The following is a 26753-nucleotide window of genomic DNA, read 5'->3' as shown; positions in this document are numbered from 1 at the left end:
ACCGGCAAAACTACAAGTCGTATGGAAAAATGTTGTGTGGCAAAGTTGTTGGTAATAAAAAGATCTAAAACCTTTATGTGGTCAATTTTTTCACATAACCTCAAAATTTGTGTGAAAAATTCAAATAACCGGGTTTTTGGTTTTTTATTTTTATCTTTTTCAAAAAAAAAAAAAAATTACATCCTTAATATTGTAATTTTAGTAGAGTAACTAAAGCAAATTATTATAGTCCAAGCGGCGACCGTCGCACAGTGGGAAAAAAGTGGAAAAAACTCATTGGTGTGAAAGCTGGATTTTTGTATATGTTGGATGTTTTTCTTACAGTTATTATGTTGTAGAATCAGGATGTGAAAGCATTTCTTTCAAAAAAAATTTCTAGATTTAGAAATTTGTATTCAAATTTGAAAAATTATGAAAACTGATGTAAATATGAGTATTTTTTAAATGGTATAAAATCAGTTAAATTTTGACTTTTCAAAAAAATTTTTTTTGTAAATATATTAAAAATAAACTGTTTAACAATATCAGTTACAAGTTTAGCGGAAAAAAATTTTTTTCGATTTTTCATTTTAAGAATACTTATAATTTTCCGGAATTTTGAGTTCAAAGATTGTTTTAACTACTTCCTCTGTTTCCCTCTGTGGGCGGACTCATATCATATGATAGTGTTGAATCTCAGCAACATTTGGCACCAAAAATCTCATCCTAGTTCGTCCTAATAAACTTTTTAGAGCAATTTGAAGATAAGCAAATGTGAAAAAACGTATTTTCTAAAAAAGCAGATTGTAATAAAAAATGGAAAGATTTTTTTAAAAATCATGTGTTTTAATATGTATTTTTATCCGATGAATTCAAATCTAACGTTAGTTTGAAAATACCTACATATAAAAAAAAAATATCGAAAAATACATAAAAAATGGACGGTTTTCAACGTTTTGTGCAATTTATTTAAAATTTTCTGGGGTACGAATATTAGATTCACAGCCGTTTCCTGAAACTTAAGCATTTATGTTCTAAATAAACTCTTATGTGGCAGTTTACGCAGAGGAAAAAGTAGAGAATAGGAGCTTATGTGCAACTTAAATTATTTAAGTTTCGTTTCAGCAAATGGCCCTCAGAGCACAAAAAACTAATATAAAGATATGACTAAAATTAAAACCTACAAATTGATTCTTAAATTTCTTCCTAAGTCTTAAACAATAATTAAGCTTGCAAGAAAATCTTATTTTCTGAAACTTTATGAGAAAGAGAGGGGTTAGTAAATTATACTCATTTCTGAGTACAATTCAGTCTAATTTTTCATATAATTTTCTCTCTATTATATCTCAAACCCAAACCGTTAGAATTTTGATCGAATGATTTTTCTTTGTTTAAGAAGCTTTTTTAAGTTGATGCAAATTAACAACTGTTATCTTTCTAGTCAATGGTGATGATTATTCAAAGTTTCGATTGAATTCAGCGTGAACATTGGTTTATAAAAATGTCTGTTTTGTTTTCAATTTCGCGATCAGTTTCAGCTGAATTAATCATTAAAAAAGAAGAATCATTTTGAATTGATATCTTAAAATGTAGTTAGTGGGTTCGGCTTCATATATCATAAAGGAGATAATGACGGTATAATTTATATGGTAGATATACCATGCCAAACAACTCAAGATATCTCAGGCAGTAAAAAAGATATCGAAAAGATTTAAACAGGTCTTCAAAGAAGGAAATCAGTTATTATATAAACCGTTAGTAAATATGTTCAGACAATTTTACTTATATAAAAGAATAAGGTCCGAAATAGTAAAAAAAAAACTTTTTTTGCATTTTCTAACGTTAATATTTCAAAAACAGGAGCTGATTAATTTTTTATGACTTTGGATTCGAGTTCAAAACATCGAAACCCTTCAGAAAAGTATATTTTGGTTACTGCAAGTCACGTTGTCTTCGTTAAATTTCATACAAAAGTACTAGTTTTCAACTTTTTTCAACTTAAATAGCCATTTTTCACTTTAGTGGGCGGGGCAGTGGGCGGAAATTACTGGTGTTGATGTATCTTCATATTTCCTATCATTCCTGAAAATTTCATCAAAAACGGTCCAGTAGTTTAGATTTTACGGAGTTTTTTCCACTCTCCCATACAAGGTTCCCCACTGTGCGTCGAGTTACTTAGCTCATAAGGTTAGAGGTTAAAATTGGTGTCAAATGAAAGATAAGTTGATACTGAAAATAAAAAAATAGGGTTGCCACTTCTAAAATGGGAACATCCATGTGGCAACCCTATTTGAAAGGAAAAATTGTCACATAACTAATACATTCATATTTGGCCAGATAAAATTTCTTTTTAAATGCCAAACGAAAGTCAAAATATAAAAAAAAAATAATAAAATAATATAAAGAACGTAAGCCTACAAATGTGGCAACCCCATTCAAATGAATACAACACTGACAAAAATTTTCTTTGAACAAAACAGTATAACTTTTTATGCACTAGAAAGCTAAACTATACGTCATACTTTAGATAATACTCCCTTCTATCTAAAAAATGTCGGGTGCCACATCGCAAATGCAGACAAGTACTCGGCAACCCTATCCAAATGTTAAAAAACGCAAAAATCACTTGTTTTTTGGCATTTGGATAAGGTTGCCGAGTACTTGTCTGCATTTGCGAGGTGGCACCCGTCATTTTTTAGATAGAAGAGAGTCTGAGCTAAACAGGATGTATTTTATAGCCTTTAACTCTATCAAATATTATACATTTTGGCCAAAAAACAAGTGATTTTTGCGTTTTTTAGCATTTGGATAGGGTTGCCGAGTACTTGTCTGCATTTGCGAGGTGGCACCCGTCATTTTTTAGATAAAAGAGAGTCTAAGCTAAACAGGATGTATTTTATAGCCTTTAACTCTATCAAATATTACACACTTTGGCCAAAAAACAAGTGATTTTTGCGTTTTTTAGCATTTGGATAGGGTTGCCGAGTACTTGTCTGCATTTGCGAGATGGCACCCCACATTTTTTAGATAGAAGAGAGTCTAAGCTAAACAGGATGTATTTTATAGCTTTTAACTCTATCAAATATTGTACACTTTGGCCAAAAAACAGTTGATTTTTGCGTTTTTTAGCATTTGGATAGGGTTGCCGAGTACTTGACTGCATTTTCGAGGTGGCACCCGACATTTTTTAGATAGAAGAGAGTCTAAGCTAAACAGGATGTATTTTATAGCTTTAAACTCTATCAAATATTATACACTTTGGCCAAAAAACAATTGATTTTTGCGTTTTTTAGCATTTGGATAGTGTTGCCGAGTACTTGACTGCATTTGCGAGGTGGCACCCGACATTTTTTAGATAGAAGGGAGTATTATCTAAAATATGGCGTATAGTTTAGCTTTCTAGTGCATAAAAAGTTATACTGTTTTGTTCAAAGAAGATTTTTATCAGTGTTGTATTCATTTGAATGGGGTTGCCACATTTGTAGGGTTACGTTCTTTATATATTATTTTATTATTTTTTTTTTAATATTTTGACTTTCGTTTGGCATTTAAAAAAAAATTTATCTGGCCAAATAACAAAGATATGAATGTATTAGTTATGTGACAATTTTTCCTTTCAAATAGGGTTGCCACATGGAAGTTCCCATTTTAGAAGTGGCAACCCTATTTTTTTATTTTCAGTATCAACTTATCTTTCATTTGACACCAATTTTAACCTCTAACCTTATGAGCTAAGTAACTCGACGGTCGCCTCTCCGACTATTAGGGAACCCGGCCGAACAGCTCTGATTTTGACGATTTTTTTTCAAACGTAGGTAATTAAAAATACTTTAAAGTCTATAGATTAAAAATTGCCGGTGTTGCCGTATTGTTTTTTAAAATTAAAATTAATTTTTTTTTAACAAAACCATTTTTTTTGCTAAAATTTCATAAAACAAATGATAGCAAAAGATTCTCTAGGTAATTTAAGGAAAATATATAAAAGGCAGTAAGGGACAATCTTCCATCGTTTAAGCGATAAATGCAATTTTCTAACATTCTGACCTCAAACACAAAAAATATATTTTGAAAACAACGGCAACACCTACAATATTTTAAAATACATTTTTAAAAAGCCAGAAGCTCATTCTTATCTCTTAAACTTAAATCCACTAAGTTTAATCAAGACTTTTTGAAAAAATGGTCCTCAAACTCAGAATTAAAAAAAAAAATGTTATTAGAAAAATTTAAAATGACTTTTTTCCAAACTTTTTCTAATAAAATATGAATTTATTTAAAAAAAGTGTTTGGCCATAAATATTATCAGTTGAATTTCGAAGCAAAAAATTTAAAATATATCACACTTTTGAAAAAAAAAAAAAAAATGAAAAATTACTTCAATTTCAATGGTTTTTTTTTTATTAAAACTGAATTTTTGCATTGAAATAATTAATTTTCTCAAAGACTGTGGTAAATAGGAACTTTAAATTTTTGCTATTTAACTTTCAACAGTAAGGGTTATTAAATGAATAAAAAATAATTTTATGTTTAGATGTTGAACTTTAAAAAAAAAATAAGTTACATTTTTTTTCAAAACTTTTATTAAAAAAAGTTCTTCGAAAATGAAATACTTTTTAATTTTTTTTCATAAACCGTAATACATATTGCCATTTCCTTTTATAATTTGAAATCATAATAAATGCGGCCAAAAAAGTTTGAAAATAAATGCATTTTATATTACGACCAAGTTTAAAAAACGACATGTTAAAATTTTTTCAATAATTTTTTTTTTTTCAAAAATTTGAGTTCAATTACCATTTTTTCAAAAGCCGTTCATTCAATTACCTTAATTTTAATTTTACATATATGACTAAGCTTCTAGCTTTTAAAAAATGTATATTTGAATATTGTAGATGTTGCCGTTGTGTTCAAATATTTTTTTTTTTGTGTTTGAAGTCAATAAATAAGAAAATTGCATCTATCGCTTGAACTATGGAAGATTGTCCCTCACTCCCATATATTTGTTTTCCTTGAATTTCCTAGACAATCTATTGGCATCAATTAATTTATGAAATTTAAGAAAAATTTTTGAAAAAAATTTGTTTTTGTTCACAAAAATCTTCAATTAAATTTAAAAAATCAAAACGGCAACACCGGCAATTTTTAATCTATAGACTTTAAAGTATTTTTAATTACCGACGTTTGAAAAAAAGATCATCAAAATCTAAGCTGTTCGGCCGGGTTCCCTAATATTGCCAATTTTTGAGCTTTAGTTACTCCACTATTTATTTGATTTAGGGCCAATTTTTCAATAGTCAGTTAAACAGTCAGTTAGTACTTATTCCACTGATAGAGAAAAAATCATTTTTTCAACAGGCAGATATAGCTTATTCCTATGAATAAAACTATCTGCTTCTTTCAGAGACGAATAAAAATTATTCTAAGGAATTATTTCAATAAAAATACTGTGTCAATTGTCAAAGCTGCTTTGAAATAATTTTGACAAAAAATACAGAGAAGCACAAGAAAACAAAAACAATTATAAATAAAAATGACGTTTAGTTTTGAATATTTTTGAATTTGACAATTTTTTTTTGTTACTCTGTAGAATAAATTATTGTTGATTGAAAAATTCAATGTTGTTATCCGATTGTTTATGAGCCTAATAAATTTATTCGTTGAACAGTTAACTGACTGTTTATTAGAAGATTGAAAAATCGGCTCTTAAAATATGTGTTTATTTGTTCACCTTATTTTGACAAAATAAAAAAAAAAACAATCGAAAATTAACGTTCGTGGCAAAATATCAGTTTTTTTCGAAAAGTCGGTGGGCATTTTGTTCGTTGAAAAATCTACTTTCTGGATGGTTTAAAAGAATTACATTAGTATACCCTGGTAAATGTTCTCGAAAAATGCAAAAAATGAAAAAAGCTTGAATTCGAAAATTTTTGTTTAATCATTATGTACAATTTTGGCCTATTTATTAAAATTTACAATTTAATTACCCAAAAACTTAAAGATTTATCAATGTTTCATGAAATCCTACGACTTTTGAGTAATTAAAGTGTAAATTTGAATAAATAGACCAAAATTGTACATAATGATAAAATAAATTTTCAAATTCAAACTTTTACGATTTTTTGCATTTTTCGAATTAAATTTTGAAAAATAAAAACATAAAAATAAGTAGGCATCTACTAAATACATAAAAAAGATTATCTGTTTAAATATATCAGCTTTTAATAAACAAGCTTCATTCATGCAAAAATCTATTAATTTCTTCAAATTATCTTAATTATCTGTTTACATCCGAATCTTGTTGATAATAATAATTCGTACTCAAATATTAACCTCAATCAAACAAATTTATTAACTTCCCAAACAAAAATTAACATTCCAATTTTCTTCTGTAAGAATTCTTTACTAACTTCCTGGTTAAAATTACTTTGCCAAATTTATGCGTCAGAATCACTTTTATACCAACAATATCAATTAACATTAATTTTATGTCTTTCTGATGAATCATCTCGGTCAAAACTCGTGCTCGTCCTTTCCATTTAAAAATTAAAAACTGATCGTCATGGCTGCTGGCTGCTGCTAATATGTTACATGACTCACATTGGTATCTGTGTATGGCGGGAAAATAATATAAAAAGTGAGAATTATGATTTCGAATTTTTTTTTTGTTCCATATTTTTAATCAAGCCTTTAACAAGACAACAAAACTCACTCTCTGCGAAGATAATATATATAATTTAAACTGAAAATGAAGCTCACACACATTTGTTTGTATGTGTATTTCGTTGACTCTGTAATTGTGAATGGAAGCAGAAGTGGCAATCGCAAGTGCTTGCGACTTTCTTCAACATCAATTCGTGTACCAATTTTCCGATGAAACATCGAAAGCGAAATGTTTTACTGTGTCTTCTTCGTCTCAACATGTCGCATTATCATCGTATTCGCTTTATAAATCTCTTTATTAATCCATCAAAGAAGCAGAAAGAAGTGTTCCTCCCACATCTTCGAACCAAAGGTGGATCCCAAATGTGTCAAAATAAAGAACAAACAAAAATCCCCAATCTCCATCTCCAACCTTAAGTCGACAAAATACATAAGATTTAGGGCTTCTGACGATCAAACTTGTCAAGATTCGTTGCGATTATGTTCAGATACCAACTTTGGGGCTAATAACATTCGGTTCGATGATGATGACTGATGAGTGATGGATGGAAACTATTATCCCAGCGCTACCTGTTCGTCAGACACAATTTTCGACTCCATATTGCCGTCGATAGAGAGATAGATGAAGTTGGTTGTAAAAAATTCGCGTATAGCAAAATTTGATCTCGATTTCTATCGCAATGGATCTACTTTTTGTTTTCTTTACACAAACAAAAAATCCACGTCACGTTTCTAACGAAGACGACGACGTCTTCATGTGAGCTTAGAGTCACTAAGAAGCAATTAATTTCTCCTTTTTTTCTGTAGGTCGGTTGTTTCATTATTAGGTATATTGAATGGCTTAGACAGACGATGAGGAACACACTTTTGTGGAGGTGGTGAAGGAGGAGGACAGTTTTTCTACAGCACACATCACACAACACAGTGCAATGGCCATTCATGCTTCCATGCGCCTGCCTGCCATCGATCGAGAGTGAGACTCCACATCGTCGCTTTTGGGCACGGTCGGATTACGCTTTGGAGGAAAAGTATATATTTTACTTTTTTTTATACGTTATGATGATGATAACTATGCTCTTTTTTTTGAGTCAGGTGTATTGCTCTTAAAGATTATATAGATGCGCCTTCAAGTGCGTGCGATTATTTTTTTTTCAACTTCGATTTTTATAATTTTTTTTTTTACTTCGCAATATGGGTGTGTAACGATGGTACATAGATCGTGCGTCTTCCAGTCTTGGGAGAGAGAATAAAAAAAAACTTGTTCACTTGCCTGCCGGTCATTGTCCCCGATTTTGACAAATTGATCGATGAATATGAGAGTAATTTATGTTTTTGTTGTTGTATTTTTTACCTTTTTCTGGGTGGCAAGCCTTTTGGCTGGAGGATGCTTTGCTTAAGGAAAAGTGATTATATGTGAAAGAAGGTTTTCCAGGTGCGGTTTTTAATCAATGGCAACACTTTTATTATTTTTTTTGTATCGCAGAGCCAAAATCTTATTCGCAATTTCGCAACAGACAACTTGCATTCATTTCGAGAACAATTTTTCTACCGAAAATAATTTGCCTTAACGCATTAGGAATTGCTTTTTAATACGTAAATTCACGCATATACATAATCAAACATTGACGCATTCGCACATACCGCATTTAAGCGTTAATGCGTCTGTGAATGTTTGAAGCACAGACTCTAGAATACGCGCAAATGTATGGACCAATTTACATGAATGCAAGAATGTATTCTACCTGATAATAATTCTTGCTATAAGAAAGTGTGAATTATAAAGAAAAATAATAAAATCCAGAAAAAATCATAAGACTCGGTTTACAGAGACGTTTTTTGACGCATGAAGTTGCTATTTCATTCTACAGGAATCATGCAGAGGTGCGGTGACGCTGCGTCAATCTACTAATAAATGGTACCACTACTCGTGCGTTAAAGCAGACTTTTCTTGGGAACCTGTGGCTTTTTTCTTCCAAAGCGTCACCGTCTACTCCTGTAGAATCATATTGCGTATTGCGTCAAAAAATGGAATGTTTGCAACTGGTATTATGATTTTATTCTCGGTTTTAGTTTTTATCTTTATAATTCACACTCTTTTATGGCAAGTTTGCTTCTTGTGCAATTTGGGCTCCTGGGCTTCGGATCATTTGGCTCCTACAAAACTCCTTCCCTTAACTTTTCACTTAGGGATTGTAGTATTGGTCGACTCACTCCTTCAAAGTGCAGCCGTTTGAGCAAAAGTTTCTTCCCGGCGCAACGGTTAGTTCGATAGATTATAACACCAGAGGTCTGGGTTCATATTCCATGCTACTCGCAGGGCTATTTTCTCTTGCGAGGATGCTAAACCATTCGAACTCGGTGGTAAATTGTAGTTCCCACCCATTCTCGAAATTAATTACATGCACACAAAAAGAGGGTGTCGTTCCACAAATTTGTATTGTTTGATGCTTGACGCAGTTTTCTATTCTCTTATTTCTTAAAATATTCCTTTGTTTTACTCGCGTACTTATTCCTCAAAGCAAAATTAGATCAATCAGAAATTCTCCTTACTTTCAAATCAAATTTGACATATAATCTGACATAACCTAAATGTCATTTCCCTAAACAACAAAACCATTATAACAATGAAGTCATTCCAAAAGACCTCAACTAAAAATACATAAATTTTTGTTTGCGGCGATACCGATACTTGTTTTGCAAATTTTGTATTTAATGCGTGCCGATTACAAAAAAAACGTCAATGTTGTATAAGACGTCAAATGTCAATGTCTCAATCTTTGTCATTGACAATGATGGCACATTCAATGGAAAGAAGATAGTCAGAATAGCAAACAAAAAATATAAACAAGTTGGGTATACTGTATTTTGTGTATTTTCTGTTCTTTTTCGTCTTCTTTTTTTACGTTCTTATATCTAAACTCCTTCGTCATTTAACAGTTAAAACAGCAAAAATTGTGAAAGTTACTATCCTGCATATTGCAGCTATGCATTCTAATTCTAGCTTAAAAGAAGAAGAACTATTACTATTGATGATGACTGACGGTAAATTATAAAGAATTAAACATGCAGATTTAGTGTCATTCTTGAGATAGGTTAGGGTTTTTATTTCTTTTGTTTTTCTATACGTTCCACCCAATAAGTGGGTGTGTTATTGTTGCCTTCACAACCACAACAAACCTTTTATACACGCCCAAGAGCATTCCTAGGGTAGTAAGGTGCACATTAAAAAAAATCACATTGCAAATGTAATTGGTATTTCCATAATAGGTAGGTACTATAGGAACTTAAATGCACACGTAAATTCAAAACATTTATAAATCTATACCCACGTATTTTAGTAGATGCATTTCAATAAGGGATTTTACAAAGTAAGCACATTTAAAAGTGAAATATAAAAAAAGTGCTTCAATTCTTGGTAAAACTATATCATAAATTTTTGTAGGTCGTCAAATTACATATGCTGTATAGATTATAGGGCCTAAATGGCTGCCTTTAGGTACTCCCGCAAAAATAACACGGTGTTACAAAAATGAGGTTTTAAAATATACGCGGGCGGAGACCTATCAGGTTTTGTAGAGCTAGTCGCACTGAATACGAAACGGTATTTGAAAATCCCCTAACACCCCCAAAATCTGGAGTTACGGGCAAAAAACTGTTTTTCGGACCTTCACCCATTGAAAAAATTCTAGCTTCGACAATTTTTTACCAAAAACAAAAATATATTTTGAAAAAATAAAAATCTGATAAAATAATTTTTCAATTTTCTCAAAAACTAGAAGATATAGAAACATATAGTTTTCACTGTTCGATAAGGAATTAATTGAGGCAGTTTTCTGTCTAAGTAATTTATTTACTAAAACTCACAGTCTGGAGAAAAATAGTATAAAATGAGTTTTAAAAATTTTTTTTCCCCTATTTTTAACTTTGAAATCGATTATTTCAAAAACTATTGGTAATATTATATTGATTTAAAAATTAAAATCAAATGCAAAATTTTGCCTTTTGGAAATGGTATCATTTATTACTGTAAGTGTTGCCGTTGTTTTTTAATATTTTTTTTTTATTTTGATAATTTTTTTTAGAAAAATGCCCCTCCCACCTAAACGGGGGGAGATAGACCCCCCTCCTAAAGAAAAAAAATGTTTGTATTGAGCTCTTCTACAAAAACCCTTCATCAAATCCTGGCGCCCAACTTATCAACAACATTTTTGTTCTATACCTAAAAGTTCGAATTTCTGTATCTGGGTTGAAATCGAAAAATTTTTTTTTCTAAGCCAATTTTGAAGTGATTTTCATAAAAAATACCTCGATCAATTGGGAAATAGATAAAGTTTTAGAATATATTTTTTAAATAGCATGTTGTTTTGAAAACATATACTTTAAATTGATGCCGAAGTTGGGCAAATGACAAAAAAAAATGAATTTTTGAACTTTGACATCTTATAAATTCTAAGTGGTTTAACCGAGTTACATGTTTTATACATTGTTAAAAAGGTATATTTATCTTCTATCAGAAACTGTAAAAAAATCGAAAATGGGTAAAAATTTGTCGAAGCTAGAATTTTTTCAATGGGTGAAGGTCCAAAAAACCGTTTTTTGCCCGTAACTCCAGATTTTGGGGGTGTTAGGGAATTTTCAAATACCGTTTCGTATTCAGTGCGACTAGCTCTACAAAACCTGATAGGTCTCCGCCCGCGTATATTTTGAGTGTTACACCGTGTAATTAAACACTGCTAACTAATTTGAATTGTTCATTTTCTTGCTAAAAGTCATGATAAAATTATATTTCTTGTTTAACAAGTTTCCCAAGAGCTATTTTCCCAAGAGGATTTTGTGGAAAAAAGCCAAATCAAAGCTTAACATCAGCAAAAACCAAGTCATTGAAACTTATTCTTCTAAAACTTCTTCTCCCCAAATATTCTTAGAGAGTAAAACGAACCGAATATTATTTTTTCCAAATTTGGATTTTCAACTTAGGCATCGTAATTGTTCTCTCATGGAAATTTCATCGAGATTAGTTACTCCGTTACAGGGTTGTAAAAAACAATTTTTTAAAATATTTTGTGGTTGTGGTTGCTTTTCATTACAAATTAAAAAAGAAAAATTGTTGCAAATACAAAACAATATTTATTGCAACTGAAAAAAAATTTAAACAAAATTTATTGCATTAAAAAAATATTTGTTGAAATGAAAAATTTTGCATTAAAAAAATGTAATTGGACCTGAAAAATATTTGCATTGAAAATAAAATTTTGATTTCAAATAAAAATATTTTGCACTAAACAAAAAATTTTTATTGCAAATAAAAATTTTTTTTTTAATATTCGTCTAATTTTTTTATAATTTTGTCTATTTGGCCTTTCATAAGGTTTAATATTATTTGTTAAAATAGCTGGTGTATGGTCAAATAGCCAAAATTGAAAAAAAATATCAATGCAAAAAATTTGTTATTTGCAATAATTTTTTTTAATGCAAAGTATTTTTCTTTGCAATGAAAATTGTATTTACATATTTCAATTCAAATGCTTTTCAGTAACAACAAAATATTTTTAATGACAATTTTTTTATTTGCAATAAATATTATTTTTAAAGCAAATTTTTTAAAGTTGCAATAAATAAATTTTTTTCAATTGATATTTTCCAACATTTTGAGACCATAAAGTTTTTAATTTATATACATTTTGTAGTTAAATTCCATAAAAGCTTTTTTTAAAAATTATTTTGAGTTAATTTTTAAAAAGTGCTACATTAATTCCCCTAGTCCCTTCCATAGAAAAAAATTGTCAAGGATAAACTTATTGCATTGCAAAAACCATTCAGTCCTCCATTCAAGTTCATGTTCATCTTCAAATGACGACACGGTCAAATCTCTTCCAAACTACGAGTAAGTCTTATAAATTCTATTTGCAATAGCAAACTGCAACTCGAGTGCAGTACAGTTGAATGAAACCTCTATGGAATAGAACCAAAAGAAGCTGCAAGGGACAATATATAATCGAATGCATCGACGAAAGTTGCAAAACAAAAAAAAAAAACCACACCAAGAAAGATAAAAAGAAAAAAACTAAATAAATCTCTGGTTATAAAGCAAACGCAAAACTGGCTAAAACCAGGAAGACATTCGCTGCATAACATAACATCTCCACAACAACTAGCAAAAGTGTGCCAATAAACTCTGGCGACCGAGTGAACGGAGAAGAGTTCGTTCGTTTCGCGTTAAGAGCGAAAAACCCATCGACTGCTGCCACTGCTGCGCTGTTGTTGCATTTTTTTAAGACCACAAGAGTTTATAGGTACTACTCTCATATAATATGCAATCGAAGAAGAAGTTCTTGTATTCTTTTTTTTGTCTTTGTTAATGTAATTTTATATGGAAACGTAATTAATGTTTATCAAGCTTTTATTGACGATTTTTTGAGTTTCTTTTTTTTTTAGTCGAAAGGTCGTCGAGTCGGCTGAAATAAAAGAATTCAAGCAATTTTGACAGCTCATTTGAAAAATTCAATAATTTTTATCTCTTTTCAGGATTCTGTCAAAATTATTAGAAATTAGAAAAGTTTAAAGAAAGGTATTATCTCTCTCTAATTTTATACGACAGTACTTCATTAAATTACTATTTATGTAGTACTTTTTCGTACTATTTTGTACTTTTTTGTACATTTTGGACCATATGTCATCAAGTACTTAAAAGACCTCGAGACCTCTAATTCATTGCACAAACTACTCTAGTTCGATATTATCCATTGAAAATAATATTTATTTTAATTATGCTTTGTTCTTTCTGATTCTCATAGATTCGTGTCACCAAAATAATATAATATTGAAATAGACTTTAATTTATCTTTAAGCATTTTTTTTTTGAAAATTGTTAAATTAGTTTTCTATAACAAGCAATTTGCAAAATTATTATTCATTTATTGATTTTTTAAGTTTTAATAATTTTTTTGAACCTTAGATGAGAATTTATGTCAAATTATAAGGTTAAATAGTAATTGTATCTTCAGTTACAAGATTGAAGTATATTTTGTCAGTTTAAGTCATAAAATTGTCTCGGGTGTTCATTACCTCACAACAAATACAAATAACAAATTAAATGCCTTTTTATTGACATAAACTTCAAGCTAGCTAATGGTAGTATTAAGGAAAAATACACCCTTATCAGATGAAATAACTGCATTATGGTTTGTTGTTCAACAAATTTAATAAATATTGTCAGTATAACTTAACAATTTCATTGGATAACACAGAAAAAATGCTTAGTTTAAAATTAATCATATTTCTTTCGCTTGCTATAAATAGTCTTGGAAGTAATAAACTTCAAGAATTGATTCTTAAAGTTTATGAAGAAAGTGATTCAGCGACATTGTATTTCATCGGAATTGATGGCGAATTTTTGACCAATTTTCAAACCAATCATTTTTTCTTACCGATATCGATTTTTGGTACTGATTTCACTGAACAATTTCGACAGTATAACAATGTTGTGATTGTTTTTCAAGTTTTTGAAGGAGACCGAAACTGTTCTAAATTATTGTATAATCTCATCGAAAGTATTCAAGTTAGAAAATTCGTCATTATTTCAGCAAAAACCTTAGAGACTTTGATTAAGTACTTAAGTTTTTTTGGTGAAAATAAGTTCACACGAATTTTTGGAATGATAGCTAACAAATCATCTTATGCTTACCTTCCCTACGCTAAAAATCCTGTTCAGCAACTTATCGAGAATACATATTACATTCCCAACGCTTTGAAAAATCTAAATGGCTATGCATTGCGAACAACTATTCACAACGATATGCCGAAAATATTTTTGTATCCAAATAAAAAAGGACAAGAAACTATTGGAGGACAAATCGGTCAAATATTTCTAGAATTCTTGAAGAGGCATAATGCAACATTTAAGAAAACAGTAATTAACAGTTTTAAAATTCCTGCTCCGGAGTTTGTCAGAAATCTAGCTATGAACAACGAAATCGATCTTACGATGAATGTGTATTCGGTACAAGAAAACGTCGAGAAGAGTTATCCAGTATCAATTGATGAATTTGTTGTAATGGTACCTGTCAATGGATTTCTTTCTCCACACGAGTACTTTCAGCGACCATTTCGGTCAGCAGTTTGGCTGAGTATTGGGTTCACAATTGTCTACATAACAATAACAAAAAACATTATTGACAAAATTACAACTTTAAATACTAATATTTGGTCTAGTTTCAGTGATACTTATTTGCTTTTGTTGAACATGCCAATAGAGAGTAGAAAAATAACTACAAACTATCGTTTTTACTTGGTCGTATTTTTGTTTGCATTTATAATTGATACGTTATTTGGATCATATTTTCAATCATTTCTAACAGTTTTTATTAAAATCAAACAATTCGATACTATTCAAGACCTGGTTGTAAATAAAATTCCTGTTATGATTGCAGACCATTTATGGGAAATAATTAAAAATAATTCCTTACCAAAGGGATTGGAAAAAATAATACTACCAACACCAATTTCGATTTGTGGTCCCCAATGTATGTCAATGAGGAATACAAGTTTTGCTTATGCAATGGATTCGGATAAATGTCAATTTTTCATCGACTTTCAATCTTTATACAGAAAAAGCTTATTTCGAAAGGCTCGAGAGGTCATTAATAGCTATCATGTTGGATATCTGCTACCAAATCACTCTCCGTTTAAAGAAATTTTGAATGATTTCATCATTGAAATAAGACAAACTGGTTTGCCTCAGAAGTGGGATTCAGATGTTGTTTATCAAGCAAAAGCACAAGGTTTTGGATCAATTATTTATAAGGATTATGTTCATGAAAAATTTCATACTCCATTGACATTACATCGTTTGCAGTTTGCATGGAACTATTTGTTGATTGGAATGACAATTTCTATTGTTGTTTTTATTATAGAATGTGTTTTTGAAAGATTTGTGTCAAATTCTAGATTTACAAAAAATTTAGTTAAAACTGTAAAATAAAAATAAAGAATAAACATAAGTCAAAAATTGCATTTTTTTTAAATTTATTTCGAAAACTTAAAATTTCTTTAAAATATTTTTGCTTTCTGTAGGTAAGTTTGAATCCTGCTTTTGTATAATCTATGTATCTTATTGAAGATATTGCATTTCAAAGAAGATCGAAAATCATTGAATTTTTCGCCTATTACACTGCTTCATAGATCCAATATTCAAATATTTTAAAATTTTCTCAAATTTTTAAATTCATTTGTCTTTTAACCTCTTCAGTGTGATCTCTGCTTCAATAAAAATTTTTGTATTGAAATCATTTAAATTTAAATTATTTCAGTGGTATTTTGTATAATATTATTGTTCGTTCTTGTTGATTCTCATGAATTAGTATGACCAAATTAAATGTCATACATTTTGCATAAGCGATTTTTGGTTGGGCTAGCAGCAGAGTTCTTGTGTGAGAGGTAACTAACCAATTCATTGGGGCTGGCATGTATTAAAATCGTTTCCGAGAACAAGTGCAATAAAAATGTAAATGATTAAGATAAAACAGTGGCATCTTAAAACTAAATTAAAATAGACACAGATCATAAACGGAACTAACAAGTGTTTTCTGAAAATTTGGAGCTTTTTCATCAGTATTATTAATACTTACCTAATTTTAGCAAGCGTGACAATCTACCAGCGCAATGTTTTATCTACTTTCAAATAAAATAAAAAAGACAGTGTTACACTCATTTTTTCATTCTTGAAAATAATAATAATACATTTTTATTTGAACTTGGTGCAGTGAATTTTGAACATGATTTGATTTTTTCCTTTTAAGAAAAAGTTAAAAGCTAAAATTAATTTTTATAATTTTTATAATATTAATACACAATTTTACAGTTTTCAACACATTCAATTATTTCATTGAATATAACTTTTCAGTATGAGAAAAAATATTAATTTCTCAAAAACACATTCGAATACAAACACCACTGTCGAAAATCCCAATCCGATCATTAAAATATTTCATGTAAACTGCAATTGATTCAATGTCAACGCAACATGAGCTTCTTCATAAACATAATCCGTATAAATCTTTGATGCATAACCTAGTAACTTTGCTTGATGAAATATATCAGAATCCCATTTTTGAAGCAATCCAGTTTGTCTGATTTCAATGATGAAGTCATTTAAAATCTCCTTAAATGGAGAATTAGGTGGCAGCAAATATCCAAATTGATGATTGTAAATAGTTTCTTTAGCCATTCGAAATAAGCTTTTTCGAAACATCGATTGAAAGCCAATATAAAATTGGCATTTGTTTTCATCTACAGCATATGCAAAATTTGTATTTCGCATAGACACAAATTCAGTAGCATATGTAAAAAAATCAACTGGATAGATAATTTTGTCAAAACCGTCTGGATAAGATTCATTTTTTAATATTTCCCATACGTTATTTGAGATCATTACGGATACATTTTTGTCAGCTAGATCTTGAATAGTATCAAATTGCTTTATTTTAATGAAAACTGTAAGAAATGATTGAAAATAAGCCCTAAATAAATTTCCAATTATAAAGGCAAACAAAAGCACCAGCAAGTAAAAGCGATAGTTTGAAGTAATTGGTTTTTCTGTGGGAAGGTGCAATAAAATCTGATAGGTATCACTAAAACTTGACCAAATGTCAGCTTTTGAAGTAATAATTTTGTCAAGAAATATCTTAGAAACTGCAATAAAGACAACGGAAAATCCAATACACAACCATACTCCTGTGGAAAATGGCCGCTGAAAATACTCATGTGGGGAAAGAAATCCATTGACGGGCACCATTATAACAGAGTCTTCAATTGATACTGGATAACTCATATCGAGGTATTTTCTTGGCAAGTATGAATTCATGCTAATTTCAATGCTGTTGTTAAATAGAGAGTTTAAATAATCTTTCAATTCTTTATTGTAAGCTGTTATATCCTCAAAAGTTGCATTATGTCTCTTTAAAAACTGAAGAATTATTTGACCAAACTTTCCTCCAATAAGTTTTTGTCCTTTTTCATTTTGATACCAAAAAGTTCTTGGCAAGTCATTATTAACAGTTGTTCGTAAGGCAACGCCACACGGTTGTCCAAAATGACTTATCTCGTTGCAAAAATCATAACTTTTGAACGGATTGAGTTAGCGGTACAATTTTTTTTTTTTATTTGAAGGACATTTCTAGGGCTGTTATACCAATGAATTTCAATAAAATTATTTCACAGGGTGTTTCGGAATCATCGGCCAAAAACAGATTTTCTTTAAAAATTAAGATCCTCCAATGCGTCCGGTAGATGATCTTTCAAGTCAAAAAGTTTTTGTATTTGATTATCAGCGCACATAGGAGTATTTGCAGTAAAAACCTGGTCATAAGTCGATTTTCTGAAAATCAAAATTTAAACCAAAAAGTTTGTCAAAGTGGGTGCAAAATAAACATGTGTCATGCTGCATTCATTTTTTTGTTTTTCGATCGTGTCTTGTTAAAAAATGAGTTTAAAGTTAACTGCTACATCTACCTCATTTTTATTTGAATGCGAAGTATTTTAGTAAGTGTTATTCTATATGCCATATCGAAGTGTTGTGATAGAAATCTAAAAAAAAATTAAATGGAGAATTCATCTTCAGTTATTTATTAACGATATTAAAAAAGTTTTGGAAATGTTAGATGGTGTTTTCTATTTAATTCGGGCTTAGAACTAGTATCTAAAAACTTGATATTTTTGTTAAGTTATAATTTGAACTTTAATGATTTTGTTTTAGTATACCCCGTTATTCTGCGATGAATTGAAACTTATGAGTTAGTTTATATTATATTCTTCAACACAATGCAACAAAAATTGGGTGCTCTTAAGTGCTCTTTAGAGAATTGAGGGTCCATTAGTTTTTCACTTTCTGATATAAAATACTCCTTACTTTATGCAACGTTTTTTATTTTTAAATTAAATTTACTGATGTTATTAGTGTATTTTATTTTAGGTGATCTTAATTAAGGTTGGGGAAGAGAGAAAAGAAACTGAGAATTGCGTATTAGGGATGTGGAAAAAAATTTGAGAAAAATAATGTCGACAGGCGGAGTACAGGCCATTAATCAATTTTTTTAGTTTTTGATAAAAAAATAAAAATAACAAAAACTAGGTTTATATTGTATTTTCTTGTAGGAATACTCATTATAAACAGAAATAATAACAAAAACCACGAAAAATAATTATGGCCAGGTTTTTGATGACAATACTCCTATGTGCAGCGTAGGGCATGTATGCATAAGAAGACTTGTTAGCAATTACTCCAAAAATTCTTGTGAACTTATATTCAGCAAAAAAGTGAAAGTATTCAATCAAATTGCTTAGAGTTTTGGCTGAAATTATGACGAATTTTCTAAAAAGAGTATTTTCGATAAGATTTCGAAGCAGTTTCAAACAGTTTTGGTTTTTTTCAGGAACTTGAAATACTATGATAATATTGTTCTTTGTTGAAATCTTTCAGTGAAATCTGCATTAAAAATCGATCTTGGTAAGGAAATATCAGCTTTTAAGAAATTAGTCAAAATTTCGTCATCAATTCCTATAAAATAAACCACAGCTGAATTACTTATTTCGTAAACAGTTTTGTTTTTTGGTTGTGAAAATCAGTACTTTTACGAATATGCTCCAAACTTAGCTTTGAAAGAAAAAAGCAATTTGTTAATATTTTTTTTTATCAGTTTTGTTACTTTTTCTATTTCCGATATAGAAAAAATGCATTATTCTTGACAAATTATATCTACGAGAATTAATTTAATGTGAAAACCAATTTATTTTAACTTGAAATCAAATATTCGAAAACTCATGATAATTACTACTAATTCCTAAGAACATTAAAAAAGTATTCAGAATCACTAATTTTTTTAAACTACCAAGTACATACTTCAGCTGCATATTAGAATTCAATAATAATTAAATAAAATAACTTAGCATATATGTCGAGATTTATTCTAAATCTACTTAGCTAAATCTCTGTTTAAGCGTAGGTGAAAACATAGTATAAGCTTATAGTAAGCATTAAATCAAGTCTTCTTATTGATTTTCAATTGGGTGAACAAAAAATTTATTTCAACTTATTTTCTACAAATAAGAACGAAAAAATGTTTGCCATTGATTTAACGAACTTCAGACGTATTTTACTGGTTTGAGCATGTTTAAATAAATTTTTAATTGAATTTTGAATTCGCTTCAGCTATTTTATTCGCTTATTTCTACTATCAGGTTCCAATGATTTGACATTACTTTAGGCGTTGCTTACCTACAGTTCTGAACATTTCAATGAAATCATCTTGTTGATTTTAATTGAACGATTAAACGATTGGCTTCAAAGAATGAAAATCACTGGCACATAATGTCATTTTGTAGAAGTTTCGAAGCAACTTGATCCTTCAATGTGAATTAAACTGTTGCTGAATCGCTTTGTTCATGAATTTTTATCATGAAATTTTGTATGCCCAAAAATGTTTGATTAGATAAATACCAATAAATCTAACTTGAATTTCAACATTTTTCTGTATTTTTAAATTGAATGTATAATAAAACTGTATGTAAGTTGTGTGTCCTTTCTTAAAAAAATCCAGCGTCAAAGTAAACTTTTGATAATTGCATTATCATGCTAAGAGTTATGAGTAAGCAAGCTTTGCATAATTTCACGAGCAATGATTAATAAGATTAAATTGAAAAAATCAAAACCAAACACATTATTTTAATATTTTGAGGTTTTATTGAATTTTTACTTCAAACAATTGCAACATTTAGATTTATAAAATTATACTTGTAAAAATTGTAATAATTTTAGCATTTAATTATCGGTTGAATATGTCTTTTCAGGATTAAGAAAAACAAGAATATTTCAAAAATACATTCGAATATAAACACCAATGTTGAAATTGTCAATCCGAGCATTAGGAATTTCCATACGAACTTCAACTGATGTACTGTCAATGGAACATGAGCTTCTTCATAAACATATTCTTTATATATCCTTGTTCCAAAACCGTGTGCTTTTGCTTGATAAATCACATCTGAATCCCACTTCTGAAGCAATCCAGTTTGTTTGATTTGAAAGATGAAATCATTCAATATTTCTTTAAAGGGAGAATTCTGTGCGAGAAAATATCCAATATGATTACTTCCAATGGCTTCACGAGCTATGCGAAATAAAGGTTTCCTATACAAAGATTGAAAGTCAATGTAGAACTTGCATCTGTCTTCATCTAATAAATAGGCAAAACTTGTATTTCGCATAGACATGGCTTCCCAAGCAAATGTATAAAAATTAATTGGATGAATTATTTTTTCCAAACATTCTGGAAATGAATTATTCCTTATTATTTCCCAACGAAAACTTGGAATCATAACGGAAATATTGCCGTTGACGAGGTCCTGAATGGTATCGAATTGTTTTATTTTGATGAATACTGTTAGAAATGATTGAAAATAAGCTATAAACAAATTTCCAATTATGAATGAAAGCAAAATTACAGGCAAGTAAAACCGATAGTTGGAATTTATTGGTTTTTCGGTAGGCAAGTTCAAAAGAGTAAGATAGATATCACTGAAACTTGACCAAATATCTAACTTCGAAGTTTTAACTTTAACAATCAAAATCTTAGCAAGAGTAATAGAGATAACGGAAAATCCAATACATAACCATACCGCTACTGAAAATGGCCTTTGAAAGTACTCATGGGGAGAGACAAATCCATTAATAGGAACCATTATAACGTATCTCTCACTGGCCACTGTATAACTCAAGTCCGGATTTTCATTACGGATATATGAATTCATGCTAATGTCAATTTTTTTGTTTAAAGCAGTGTTTAAATAGTTTTCTCTTATATTGGTTGTATCTACTTCTTTAAAACTTGCATTATGTTTCCTTAAGAACTCTACAATTATTTGACCATACTTTCCTCCAAGAAGTTTTTTCCCGTTTTTATTCGGATACCATAAAACTCTTGGTTCTTCTACTTTAATAGTTGTTCGTAAAGTGAAGCCATTTAGATTTTTCAAAGCGTCCGGCAGATGGCCTGTATTGTTAGAAAGTTGTTGAATTCGATTTTCAGAGTAGGGAAGATATGCGTAGGATGATGTGTTTTGAAGCACTCCAAAAATTCTTGTGAACTTATGTTTATCAAAGAATGAAAAGTATTGAATCAAACTGTTTAGACTTTTTGCTGAAATTATGACAAACTTTCTAACATGAATGCTTTCTATTAGATTTTGAAGCAATTTCAAACAGTTATTACTTTCTTCAGGAACTTGAAATACAATGGCAATATTGTTCATTTGTCGAAATATGTCAGTGTAGTCAGTATTAAAAGTCGATATTGGTATGGACACATCTGATTTAAATAAATCAGTCAAAACTTCGTCATCAATTTCGATAAAATACACCACTGCTGAATCACTTTCAGAGTAAACTCTTTCAATTAACTTTCGGAATTCAATGTTTTGCATGAAGATATTCGCTATGAGCGATAGTATTATTATGGATTTGAATGAAATCATATCCTGTCTGTGTTTAATAAGCTGAGTTGCAAAATGCGACTGAAATATACTACGGTTTTTAAAATCAACACGCCTGTGAATATGCCAAATGTTTAAAACTAATTGTAAATTTATCATTGATTTTTGAATATTTGATTTCAACAAATGATCCTTTTAGACAACTTCGTTGACTGATACATTGTATTTCATTCAATTTTTTTCGTAAAGAAATAACTCAAAGTAATGAATGTAAAAGTAAATGACTAAAATTCTAAAAGTGGGAAAATTAGGTTATTTGTATTTTTTTAATTGGCTAATGTCTTATTAATCGATGAAGGCCAGCAAGAAAAAGTTGTGAATCGATCCATTTTTCTAGTTATAAGAAACAAAAATTTCAGATTGAAAGACAAAAGTAAACACAAAAACAAAAACAACATTTTCATTTCAAAAGATATTTTTTTTATTTTTTATAATTTTTGTTTAATGGTTCAAATGGTTCTTTCATGCTTCAATTACTTCCTTAGAAAAACTTCTTAAAAACTCTTTCTATTATAAAAACTACTGTTGAAATAGCCAATCCAATCGATAAAAAAATCCATCCGAACTGCAATTGATGCACTGTCAATGGAGCATGAGCTTCTTCAAGAAGATACTTCTTATCATACATCTCAGATGCAAAACCTTCTGTCTTTGCTTGATAAATAACATCTGCATCCCACTTCTGTATCAAACCAGTTTGTCTTATTCCAATGATAAAATCATTTAAAATTTCCTTAAATGGAGAATGAAATGGTAGCAAATATCCAATACAATTTTTACCAATCGCTTCGTGAGCTTTACGAAATAAGTTCTTTCTAAACAATGATTCAAAGCCGATATAAAATTCACATCTGTCTTCATCAATTGCCCATGCTAAATTTCTAGTTTTTATAGACACATATTGGGTGTTAAATTTCGAAATGGGGCTTGGAAGTATTAGGTTCTTAAAGCCTTTTGGGTAGGAATAATTTTTCATAACTCCCCATCGATAGTTTGAAACCAAAACTGAAACATTGTTATCAACTAGATCTTGAATAGTATCGAATTGTTTTATTTTGATGAAAACTGTTAGAAATGATTGAAAATAAGTTCCATAAAATCTGCCAATAATGAAAGCAAACAAAAATACGATGAAGTAAAATCGATAGTTGGAAGTTATTGGTCTTTGTGTAGGCAACCCCAGAAAAATAAGGAAGATGTGACTGAAACTAGACCAAAAGTTAGCAGTTGAAGTTGTTATTTTGTCCAGAATGAATTTTGAAACTGTGAATAAGGCTAAAGTGGTTCCAATGCAAAACCATACAGCTCCTGAAAATGGTCTTTGAAAATATTCATGTGGCGATAAGATTCCATTAATGGATACCATTACAACAAGTTTTTCAAGTGAAACTGGATAACTTGTTTCGAGATTTTTTAGAGTGAAATATGGATTAATGCTTATGTCGAGATCATTGTTTAAAGTTGCATTCATTACAGCTTCTGACATGATATCATGTGGATAATTCAACACCTTCTCCTTAAATGTAGCATTATGTCTTTTCATAAACTGTACAAATATTTGACCAAAACGTCCACCGATACGTTTTTCTCCATTTTTTCCCATATGCCAAAAAACTCTTGGAAACTCCATCCGAATTGGTGTTCGTAAAGCGAAACCATTTAGATTTTTTAAAGCATCAGGAAGATGATCGTTGTCTTCAAGTTTTTGAACTTTATTCTTAGCATAGGGAAGGTATGCATATGATGAAGTGTTGTTAACAATTCCAAATATTCTTGTAAATTTATATTCATGAAAGAATGAAAACCATCGATTCATCAGTCCTATCGTTTTTGCTGAAACTATAACAAACTTTCTGATTTGAAGGCTTTTGATTATAATTTGTAGTAGTTTAAAATAACTTTGGTCTTTATTAGGAACTTGAAAAACAATTACAACATTACTGGATTGTCTCAATTCACTTGTTAAATTAGAAGAGAATATCGATATTGGAATGGAATTTGTAGTTTTTAAAAATTCCATCAAGAAATCATCATCAGTTTCGAATCCAATGAAATAAATTGTCGCTGAGTCACTTTTTTCATAAACTCTGACAATAAAGTCGCGAAATTTATTATTTTGCGAAAGAATATTTTTTGAGAGGAGCAAAAGAATACCAATGAATTTAAAAATATGCATTTTTTTTTGTATGTTTTCAATATGAAATGTTAAGTAAGACTGCAAATGTAATGTGTTCGTTACTGATAATTTCAGTAACATATTGATTTTGTGTACAAATTGTATACAATCATGAATATTCTGCTCAAACAGACAGATGGGTAATTTGTTTAATTATTTGATGGATGTTATTTAATGGCCATTTTGTTCATTACATTTATTTAAATAACAGATAGTTAATAGTTGGGTGATATCGCTCACTCCCGTAAACTACACTTGCAGTAATTTATTTAGTTGAAACAATAGAAGTAAAGTAAAAGTTTTATAAAAATAGAAAATAATTATTATGATTTAAATTGTTTCCCCCCTACTTTATTTTCCATTACCTACTTGCATTCAAAATTAATCAAAATTTTATCCTTCAATTAACTCGTTTTAAAAATCTATACGAATTCATCATTTATTTAGAATTAATAATTATGTATTTTTAATTTTTCATATAAATGTTCGTTCTTGTTGATTCTCATGAATTCGTATGACCAAACAAAAAATTCAATCCCTCTTCAATTTTGTTTAAAACATTAGACATAGGTAAAGATATATATCTCTGAAATATTATGGTGGCATGAACCCAGGGAAGGGGCATTGGGGTCAAAACGCCCCATCAATTTGAGAATATATTTATGTAGTAGGTATGGATATAAAAACGATAATTTGCAGGTAAGAGAAGGGATCGTTGTGATCCTCGATTTATTATTATTTTAAACATTTCTCAGAGCGAATAGATTCTTGAAAATGGCTTGTAGGATTGATACTTCTTGGATTTTGCATAGATCCTGATCCAGCAAAACCTTCAATTCAGTGGATTCAAAGATTCTTTGTTTTCCTTTACGCACCGAAATAACTTTGCATAATTACATATAAAAGGTGGCAGAAAAAAAAACTGTGAACCTCCTTGAAACCTTCGATGCACTTCAGTCGTGTACCGTATTCTATAACTCCTCCCAAACGATAAATACAGTTAAAAATTAATTTTTAGAATGGTTCTTTTACCACATAAATTGAATGACTAATTCATTACAGTATTTTTTTGCGCTTCTTCTTCTTATTAAAGTTAACTTAAAATATTTTTGTTCTTCCAATAAGAACATGTTTGTAGATACAAAACTTTAAAATTCATTGTATGGATACTCAGTATTTAAAATGTATCAAATTCAATTAAAAAGTCGTGTCTTCTTTAAGATGATTACTTTATTTAAATTTTACGAGACTATTTCAAAAATATACACTTCTAACAAAGAAAAACACTTTGTTTATGTTCGTCATTTTTGTTAACATTTTTTTCTAATTCTGTGAACAAAAATACAATTTTACTATAAAACATACTAAAAACCTTTCAAAAACACATTCAAACACAAATGCCATTGTTGAAATTGCCAATCCAATCAATAGTAAAATCCATGCGAATTGCAATTGATGTAAAGTCAGTGGACGATGATATTCTTCATAAACAGAATCCTTATAAATCTTTGATGCATAATCGAGTTCCTTTGCTTGATAAACTACATCTGAATCCCACTTCTGAATCAAACCAGTTTGTAGTACTTGAACGATGAATTCATTTAGAATTTCTTCAAATGGAGAATGATCTGGTAGTAAAAATCCACTCTGGTAGCTGCCAAGAGTTTCTTTAGCCACTCGAAATAAACTTTTTCTATATAAAGATTGAAAACCAATGTAGAAATTACATCTGTCAGAATCCAAGACATAAGCAAAACTTATATCACGCATTTCCATAAATTGAGAAATGAAAATTTCAACTTGAGTTGGTAATAATATTTTCTCCAAATTCTTAGGAAGTGAATAATTTTGTATTCTTTTCCATCGATGATCTGAAATTTTTACAGAAATATTGCTATCGATTAGGTCTTGAATAGTATTGAATTGTTTAATTTTAATGAAAACTGTTAAAAATGATTGAAAATGAGCTCCAAATAAATTCCCAATTATGAAAGCAAACAAAAATACTAGTAAATAAAACCGATATTTTGAAATTATTCGTTTTTGTGTAGGCAGATTCAACAGAATTAGAAAAGCCTCGTTAAAACTGCACCAAAAATCTGCCTTTGAATTTGTAATTTTATCCAAAATGAATTTTGAAACTGCAATAAAAATAATCCCGAATCCAACACATAACCATACTCCCGCTGTAAATGGTCTCTTAAAGTATTTATGTGGTGGAATAAAAGAATTGACAGGAACCATTATAACATGTTCTTCAAATGCAACTGGATAACTGTAGTTAAGATTTTTCCGTGGGACAGAAATATTACCGTAAATGTTGCATTATGCCGTTTCAAGAATTCCACAAATATTCGACCAAACTTTCCTCCAATACTTTTTTGTCCCATTTTAT

General features: G+C 29.6%; 1 protein-coding gene across 1 annotated transcript; it reads right to left on the bottom strand.

Moving 5' to 3' along the window:
- Positions 1-16624: 16624 nt before the first annotated feature.
- Positions 16625-17500, bottom strand: LOC129912633 (uncharacterized). Its single transcript, XM_055990966.1, has one exon. It carries the CDS (start codon positions 17498-17500, stop codon positions 16625-16627), a length of 876 nt encoding a protein of 291 aa, XP_055846941.1.
- Between the last annotated feature and the right edge of the window lie 9253 nt (positions 17501-26753).

This window comes from Episyrphus balteatus, chromosome 2 (assembly GCF_945859705.1).
Source record: "Episyrphus balteatus chromosome 2, idEpiBalt1.1, whole genome shotgun sequence".
NCBI classification, from domain to species: domain Eukaryota; kingdom Metazoa; phylum Arthropoda; class Insecta; order Diptera; family Syrphidae; genus Episyrphus; species Episyrphus balteatus.
The sequence above is the reverse complement of the archived record's forward strand: the minus strand, read 5'-3'. Positions and strand labels throughout refer to the sequence as shown.